This window comes from Lontra canadensis, unplaced genomic scaffold, assembly GCF_010015895.1.
Source record: "Lontra canadensis isolate GAN:19392208 unplaced genomic scaffold, GSC_riverotter_1.0 scaffold3, whole genome shotgun sequence".
NCBI classification, from domain to species: Eukaryota; Metazoa; Chordata; class Mammalia; order Carnivora; family Mustelidae; genus Lontra; species Lontra canadensis.
In genome coordinates, this window is record NW_022630997.1 from 45,063,765 (window position 1) to 45,073,118 (window position 9,354).

The 9,354-nt window shown below is 54.3% G+C and overlaps 1 protein-coding gene across 1 annotated transcript in view; it reads left to right on the forward strand.

Moving 5' to 3' along the window:
• The window catches only part of LRRC20 (leucine rich repeat containing 20), a 65,158-nt gene extending 57,682 nt beyond the window's left edge, over positions 1 to 7,476 (forward strand). Inside the window, exon 4 of the mRNA XM_032841248.1 lies at positions 7,222 to 7,476. Coding sequence (XP_032697139.1) covers positions 7,222 to 7,376 — 155 coding nt within the window. The 3' untranslated portion in view covers positions 7,377 to 7,476. The remainder of the gene's footprint in view (positions 1 to 7,221) is intronic.
• Positions 7,477 to 9,354: the final 1,878 nt, after the last annotated feature.

A 9,354-nucleotide genomic window follows, 5' to 3' on the forward strand; every position in this document is an offset into this window, starting at 1 on the left:
GGGGGGCGGCGCACCAGGCCAGGGACTAGGCCCTGTGCTCACAAAGAGAGCTGGGCGCTCAAGGAGCTCTTAGCCTCGTCCCTCAAAGTGCCAAGGGAGGGCGAGCTCCTGGGAGGGGATTGGGCCCTGCCCAGCCCAGGGACTCCTGTGCATGCCTCCTCTGCGTTCTGAGCAGGCCTCCGTGTCTTCGTCAGCTTGGCCATCCTGGGGCTGGCGATCTGGGTAGAAGTTCCTTCCCCCACTGTGCCTCAGTTTCCAACTTCCTCCCAGCTCTCACAGTCCCTCTGCCATAATCTGTATAGCCCCTGCCCAGCAACCCATGAATAGGAGCTCGAGGGACATTCAGGTTGGTCCTCTCAGTGGAGGCCATATCCCAGGCTCCTGACCTCTCCTGAGTGGTGGTGAGTGAGGTCGTTTTGGAATGTTGGTGAGGTTGGTGAGGTCCAGAGCCAACGTCCAGGAAAGAATTCTTGAGATGTGTTCGGTGCTAAAAGATGGTTTTATTAAAGCCCAGGGACGGGACCCTTGGGCAGAAGGAGCTGCTGCCCTGGGATTGCAAGCAGGGAGGGACTCATGAGACACTTTGGGATTGGGGTGGGGAGCAGTAAAGATAAGGGAATTTTCAAGAGGATTTTTGTATACTAAAGAAGACTCACTGGATACCTGAGGGCTTGCTTTTGTCAAACCAAGGTTGTTTATCCCTCCAGCAAGGCATTAACGTTAAGCCAGGAGCTTCCTGGAGGAGGGTTATACTCTGTATTTGTCAGTGGGCTGCAGGTTATCTGGACATGTATAATGAACAGCCTTCTGCTTTCTTCTCCAATCAGTGGGGGGCTGGGGAACTGTGGGGAAGTCTGGGGCTCAGCACCTCTGCCCTGCACAGATCTTCCCTCCAGGTCATCTCCTGGGGAGCTCGAACCCACTGCTGGCCTCCAAGCTGGCCAAGCATGGGGGCAGAAGGGCGAGGGAAGGCATGTTCTGGGGGGATTAGGGGGGCGCTTGGCTGCAGAGGGAGCCATCCCCTGGCCAACAGCCCATGCAGCAGGTGCGCTGCCACTGTAAAGTCATCCCCTCGCTTTCACCGTCCCCCTGCATTTCCCAGGCGAGAAAGCAGAGGGTCAGGGGTCCTGCCTGAGGCAACTGTCAGGCAATGGCAAAGCTAGTCTTACCTTTCTGTTTCCAAAGCTCTGCTCAGCATCTTAACCACCACCTACTCCCTCCCCCCAACATATCACATGAAGTAAACAATCTGGGAGAGAGGCGTGCACCCAAAGTATGTCTGGGGCTACCAGTTTCAGGAATTTTTTATCATAGAAAAAGGGACAGGTTTCTTCTGGATTGTGACGCAGAGCAGAACAAGGAGGCATGGAAGATTCTAGAATGAATCAGAAATTTCCAGGAAACCCTTTCAGGGCAGGGCAGCAAAGATGCCATGCCTGCTGTGGCGGCATTAGAGAGCTCTGAGTTTATGTGCCCCTGGCTTCCCCCTCGGAGGGCGAGTCCCTGGACTATGGCAGGGAGCCGTTCCTGGCTGGGTGGTCCAGAGACCTGTGAGTGCTGGGGTCCGAAAGCCACACACTCCTGCTGGGTCCCAGGAAGACTGGTTTCTGTCTCCTGTTGACTAAGGGAACCTGTGGAGGGTTCTTTGGTGGTGGGATGGGGGCATGGGATGCCCAGCTGGAGGGCCCAGTGGGAGGTGGCATGAAGAGCACAGACTCAAGCCAGCTGCCCTGGCTTCATATCCTGGCTCCAGCACTTGTCACCGGTGTGACTTGGCCAAGTTACCTAACCTCTCCACAAGCTTCCTCATCTATAAAACGGAGAGAAGCTGGTACTCGGCTGTAGGGCTGTTGTGAGGATGGAGAAACTTAGCCTAAGGCGCTTAAGTCACCAAGCACTCAACACTCATGAGTTAAACAGAAAACCACCAACCCACCAGCAGAGATCCCGATGGCCTCAAACTCCCACTTTGCTGGGAGCATCGTGGGCTTGACGGCCTGTGGAGGGGTGGGGAGGCTCCCACGGTCATCAAGCCACCCACCGAGGCAGACTTAAGGCCTTTGGATTGCTTTTTCCCCACCCGCGGCCACCAAGGCTGGGCTTGGGCTCTGGGGGGTGCTGTGAATGAGCCACCCCTGAAGGTCAGATTCCTCGTCTGTAAGGTGGGTCGAGGAGCACCTGTGATGCTCTACCCCTTGGCTCTGGGAAGAATCAAGTGTGGGAGCATTGTATACACTTGAGGGACAGGCCCCTGTGAGGAACTTAACTGTGGCCTCCCCTTGCCTTCTCCTGGAAGAGCTAGGGGGTAGCTGGGTCCCAGTCACCAAGTTCAGAAGGGAGGAGAATAGATGTCTTCAGAGGATTCTGTTGTGGAGCACTTTCCGAAGGGTGGACAGCAGAGCCCAGGGTGGGCCCCGCTCACCCTCTTCCTGGACCATGGAGCCCCAGGCACTGCCCACACCTCACCGTGCAGGGGAAGGGAAGAACACGGAGAACCCTTGCCGGAGGTCAGGGGCCCCTCGGCCTGGAGGTTGGGGCCGGCAGGTCCAGGCAGCCTCGTTTGAAAGCCTTGGGACTCCAGGGTGGCTGGAGCCTGTTGGAAACTCAGCACGGTCTCTAGAGAGCAATGAGATGAAATACACACACATATCCTTGGACAGAGCAATCAGCCCTGCTGCCGGCATCCACCCAAAGATGTTAGCACACCGACCCTGAAGGCCAGAGGCACCTGGCTGTCCGTCACTGGCAGAGTGGAGAGCTAGAGTGTGGTGAGGACGCAGGATTGGTGTTCTAGGCCACAGTCCGAAGCAGAGAGATCAGATGTGCACAGGGCCTCATGGGTGGCTTGTAAAACATGGTTTGATCACCAGCACCATGAGTATTGGGCACGGATTCTCTTCCTACCGAGAGGAAGAGGACTTCCTAGTGGCTGATGCCAGGGCTGGGGCAGCGAGGCCTGGAGATGAACCTCACTGCAAAGTCAGGAAGGGCATCCAGAGAAGGCGTGGGGGCAGCTGGTCACAGGACTCGGGAGCCAGATCAGAGGGCCTCCCACTGGCCAAATCTGGGGCAGTTTGAGCACTGAAGTGATGAAATTCAGCAGGGAACCCTAAACTGCTAGAAACATAGGCATCCTGGGAGTAAATAATCCCAGGATAAATAGATCCTGGGAGAGAAGGGAAGGCTCTTGCCTACAGCAAAATGCTGAGGGGCTGCTGGCGCTGGAAAGTCAATTTGCAGCCTGCGTAAAGATCAGATCAGGCAAGAGTCAGCAGGTGTTATGCCTGGGGATGATGGATGTTAATTCTGACAAGCGGGATATTCGCATGTTCCTAAAGTGTGTCCCCGCAGACTTCTTAAAAGTTGCAAGGGAGGAAAAAACAAAACAAAACCAGTAATCACATGGTGGAGAAATCAAGTAACGCCCGGACTGGGTGATGATGGTTAACATCACATCTGAGGGACTGACGGATGGACACTGTGTGCCTCCGGCGTGACAGCCCAAAACCCTACCACCTCTTTCAGCCAAGGACCCATAGTCCCAGTCTCGCCGCGAGCAGTGCCAGACAACCACAAAACATGGGATTCTTTTTCTTCTATTTTACAATTTAAAAAAATTTTTTTAATTAATTAATTTATTTATTTTAGATTTTATTTATTAATTTGACAGAGATCACAAGCGGGCAGAGAGAGGGAGGAGTACAATTTTTTTTTTTTTTTTTTTAAGTAGGCTCCAGCACCTGGCTTGGGGCTTGAACTCAAAACCCTGAGATCACGGGTCACCTGCTGTATCAACTGAGCCAGCCAGGGACCCCAAAACATGGGACCCTTTATTAAAGAGAGATGATTGTCCTCATATTCTTCCAAAATGTCAGTGTCACAAAAGACAAATGAAAGGAGCACAGAGAGGCGACACCTGTCCCTACACTGGATCCTGGTGGGGGGGGGATGCTCAAAGGGACATGATTAAGCCATGCAAGAAAACAAATATGGGCGTGTTAGGGAAGGGTTCTATCAGTGTAAACTTAAAAAATCAATAGCTGTGGTTATGGCAGAAAATGTCTTTTTTTTTTTTTTTAAGATTTTATTTATTTGAGAGAAAGAGCACGAGCCGGGGAGAGGGAGAAGCAGACTCCCCACTGAGCAGGGAGCCCAATGCAGGACTCAATCTCAGGACCCTGGGATCATGACCCAAGCCAAAGGCAGACGCTTAACCAACTGAGCCACCCAGGCACCCCAGAGACTGTTTTCATTCATAGGAAATACACAGTGAGGTAGGGATGAAGGGCCATGGTATATGTATGTTACCCTCAGAACAATGTGTGTGTGTGTGTGTGTGTGTGTGCGTGCGCACATGCGTGTACAGAGAAGGCCCAGGCACAAACGATAAAGCAAATAGGATAAAATGTTAACCACCGGTGAATCTCGGTGGAGGGTTATGTGGTGTTCTCTATACTGTTTCTCCCTTTGCAGCTTTTTATAAGTAAGGAATTATTTCCAAGTAAAAAGGTGAAAAAAGTAACTTGAGAAAATCGTATTTAAAATGTCCCCAAGTAAAAAATTGTCTCATGAAGGTCTAAAGCGAGACATACTGGTAGGTTCCACTTGGATCAAGTTGATCAAGCAAGTGAATCAGTGGTGAGAAAAAGCAGGTGGAGATAAGCTGCAAAGAAGCACAAGAGCCCTGGGGAAATACTTGAAATGTGTTCTAGCATGTTCTGGACAGAGGTCTCAGGAGTGTGTGCTTATTTGTACATCTACCTGCACTTGAGGCATTTTGCTGTGTGTGTATCTAAAAATAAAAAAAAAAAGGTGCTTAATAAAAAAACACAGAAACAGATGAGATCTGTAACAGTACCATTTACCTAAGTTAAAAATATGCATATAACATGACGAAGTCGTCTAAAATGAAAAACAAAAACCAGAAAACCCTCCCTCTGCCCAGTACAGGTGCCCAAAAGAGGTAGAAGTTGATTCTTGCCATTACTGATGGCCCGAGGTTGTGCAAGACTCAGGGGTGAGGTCCTGGCCCTGTCTTGGGCTGGGGTGGGAGGTCACATGGTGTGTGGGTGGCTTGCAGAGTTGGAGGAAGGTGGGGTTGGGGTTTGTCTGCCTCTGGGGCACTGGTCCCCAGGCCTGTGTGTGTGAGAGCCTTGACTCCTGGTTGTTGGCTGCCTACCCCGTCCAGCCACTGTTCTGAGTGCCTTGTATTATCTAAGACTCATAAGAACCCTGTTGGAAAGATGGTGTTATTTCTCCCATTTCACAGATGACAAAACTGAGTCACAGAAAGTTGGATCAATTTGCCCAAAGATACACAGCTAGAAAATGGGAGAACCAGAGCCTGAGCCCAGGTGGCCTGGGTTCCAGCCACCTGAGTAGAGATTCCTTCACGGGTGGTCCAAGGCAGGGAACGGAAGCACAGGTTGCTTGTCCCACAGATGTCCCTGGGCCCAGATGGGAGGGCCTGGCTCCCTGGGCTGAGAGGTCCTACAGGCTTTGGTGTTCGTAGCTGCCTGCAGAGCTGTGCCCTCAGGATCCAGGCTGGGACGATGTCATTCTAGAGGCCATCGACAGAACCTTCCAGTCCCCCCGCTGCCCCCAGCTCTCGCTCTGGCATCCTAGCCCCACTCTTCTGCCCTATTTCCCTCTGGCCACAAATACCCTCTTCCCCTCATTCAGACCCCGTCTACCCTTCAGGTCCTACCTGAGCCTTCACCTCTGTGTCCAGCCTGGCCCCTTTCTTCATGGACTCCTGCAGTCTTTTTTGAGAACTTGGATTCTAATCTGGGCTCAACTAATGATGTCTTTGGGGCCTTAAGCAAGTTACTTCACTTCTCTGGGCCTCTGTTTCCTTTCATATCATATCTGATGTTCAGGGAGTCCTGTGCAGAACGCATGTGCTCTCCCATTCATCCCTAAGCAGCCCTGCGAGTTATGTCCTGTGATAATGATGAAGGTTAGTGATGTCCTTTAGGCTCTCAGCTGTTCACGGGGGCTCCAGGGACTTGACCCGAAGATGGGGTGATCCTAAAGGTTAGGGGTGAGGTGCTATAGACTGTTAGCAAGTTAATACAGCTGCTGCCTTGTTCTGCTATTTTTTTTTAAAAGATTTTATTTATTCATTTGGCAGACAGAGATCACAAGCAGGCAGAGAGGCAGGTGGGGGGGAGGGGGGAGCAGGCTCCCTGCTGAGCAGAGAGCCGATGAGGGGCTTGATCCCAGGACCCTAGGGTCACAACCTGAGCTGAAGGTGGAGGCTCTAACCTACTGAGCCACCCAGGCATGCCTCTACTATTTTTATTTTTTAAGATTTTTTTAAAAATTTATTTGACAGAATCATAGCCAGAGAGGGAACACAAGCAGGGAGAGTGGGAGAGGGAGAAGCAGGCTTCCCGCCGAGCAGGGAACAGGGAGTCCAATGTGAGGCTCAATCCCAGGACTCTGGGACCATGACCCTAGACGAAGGCAGACGTCCAATGACTGAGCCACCCAGGTGCCCCTGCTTTTTTTTTTTTTTAATGGAAGTACAACTCATGTAACAAAGTTAACCATCGTAAAGGGTACCTACAGTTCAGTGGTATCTAGTTCAGTGTTCACAACTATCACTTTACCTAGTTCCAAAGTACTTTCCTCCCCCACAAAGGAGACCCTGCGCCCATTCCCACAGCCCCCAGCAATCAGTCGCTTGTCCACTCTCGGTCTCCGTGGAGGTGACTTTCCCGGACTTTTCTTACAAATGGAGTCGTACGCTTTGTTAACTTTGGTGTCTGACTTTTTTCATTCAGCATCTTGTGTTGGAGACTTGGGGCACGGACTCATGCCTCATTCCTTCCCCTAGCTGAAGTGTTCTGCTGTTGGGACATAACTAAACTGAGTCTGTCGCTCGCCTGTGGCGGGACACTCGGCTGCTGGGGACGTCTGTGCCCACGTCCTTGCTTGAGCACCTGTTTTCACTTGTTGCGGTTCTACCCAGAAGCGACTGTGCTGAGAGAAGAGGCAATGCTAGCGTTGGACTGTGTTTGTGTTGGGGGGGGGGTGCTTCCCTCCATGTGGGTGTAACAGTGCGGTGGGCTCTGAGGGCCCCCCACCCAGGGCTGGGTGCCAGCCGCTGAGCCCCACGTGCGATGGGTGATGGAGAGCTGTACCCACGTCTTCCTGCTGCCTGTCCTTCTCTGCCTGCTTACCCCGGCCCCCCAACCTGTCCTCTCTCCTCAACAGATGTGCCTGTGGAGAAGCTGGCCACCATGCCCGCCTTGCGCAGCGTCAACCTCCGCTTCAACCCCCTGAGCGCCGAGGTGCGCGTCATCGCTCCGCCACTCATCAAATTCGACATGCTCGTGTCCCCCGAGGGTGCCCGGCCCCCTCCAACTTAGGCCTCCCTCCTCATGGCCACCCGGCAAGGGACTGAGGCCACCTGGGCTGGCACCCTGAGGGGAGGATGTCCCACAGGCCCCTGGGAGGCCAAGCCTGGGGTGGGGGTGCTGGGGGCGGGTGGGCCAGAGAGCCCTGTTGGGAGGGGGCGCAGCCGGCCCGGGATAGATAGCTTAGAGCAGTAGTGGGCCCTGGGGTCCCCCGGGGCTGGAGCCTGGATGCTGGGCACCTGCAGCTTCTGTGTGCATCTGGACAGACGCCCACCCTCTACGAGCCTTGTTTGGGCAAAGGGGCAGCGGTGGGGGTGGGGGGCTTTGCCAGTCCTTTGAGTTCCTTGAAGGCTTTTTGGGCAACACGTGCCTTCAGGTTGCCTTCAGGTCATCAGGCCCCTTCAGAGCCCGCAGATCACTTTCTGGGCCACTGTGGGTTTGAGGCCTTGCTTCTGGCACTGAGAGCCAGCCGCCACCCTGAGAGGACTAGAAGACAACCTCCCTCTGTTTATTGCTTCCTGAGGAATGACCTGCATGGGGCCCTCTACAGGGTGCCATCCGCAGCCACATGGGTCTCTGGATTGGTGGGAGCCGGCGCCAGGAGTCGTGGGAACACTGTGGGGAGAGTGTGGCTCTGTGCTCGAGCCGGGCTGCGGATGTTTATAGAGGAGCCCAAGGCCCATCAGGCCAGGAAGAGGAGCAGATCAGGTCCGTGGTGATGAAGACATGAGCGGGGCAGGCAGTTCTGAAGGCTCCACAGGACAGACCAGGTGTGCCTGGCATCAGCCCTTGAGCCACACAGGAGGTGGCCCAGGAGAAGCCAAGCCAGTCGTGCCTGTGGCTTGGGTGCAAGGTAGTTGGCTACCACCACGGTCTCCTTCTGGCAGCAGCCTGGCCGCCTCCTCATTGGTCCCCCCGGGGGCAGAACGCACTATAGACCATCGGATTTGTGGCTAGCCAGCTCCCAAGCCTCCACCCAAAACCCTGCACCTAGTCATTTCTGGGCCCTCCACCTGGGGTCTAGGATGTGGCCTGGCCATATGACTGGGACTGAGAGGTTTCCCGGGACATGGGACTGCAGTGCTCCCTCTGAGACAGTACCTGGCAAACAGGGACAGCTGGTTTCCTATGAGCAAGGGGCTTGGGGCTCTTGCTGATCATATCTGTGGTGTGGAGAACCCCGACCTCTTGATCCCCCAGGCATCCGCCTCCCACCTTCTCATCTGTGGAGCCAACAGACTCAGAGCCCACCTGGCCTGGACCTTTGTCTTGGTCTGTGGGAGATACCTGAGACCCCGGGACATGGGGCAGGCCAGGCCACCCAACCCTACATCCACACATTGGAAGCCACACTTCCATGCCCAGGGTCAAGCTTCTCCCAGCCCCAGACCCTCCTTCTCAGAATGCCGTGTTCCTTGGCCCCTCCCCAGCCCTGGGGCCCGCCTCTGCTCAGGCCCCTGCCTCCTAGCAAGGACTGACAGGTTGGACCATTGTTGGCTCAGAGTGCTCAGCGTCCCAAGAGATGCTGTGTTGACTGTGCTCTGGGAAAGGGGTTTGCAGGGCAGGGAGGTCCGGATGGATCTTCAGGCCTGCAGCACTCAGCTGTGGACAAGTGGGAACTGTGGCCCCATCCGGGCTGGCCTGGCCTGGCCTCCCGACCCTGTGTCGCGGCATCAAAGAAGAAGTGCACTTTTCTGAGAGGCACAAAGGCACTGTGTGGCCAGAGCCTCGCAGCTCAGAGTGTGGTCTGGGGACCAGCAGCACTGGCATCCATGGGAACTTACTAGAAATGCAGAATCCCAGGCCCCACGCCAGACCTCCAGCAGCAGCACCTGCATTTCAAGGATTCCTAGGTGATTCCTAGAAGCACTTTATCGTTTGAGAAGCCAGGGCCTAGGGGTGACCCTGGGCTCATCCTTGGAGTGGAGGACAGAGGTTCTCAGCCCTCCCCCTGCTACTCCAGGTCTCTGAGGCTGTGCCCAATCCCATC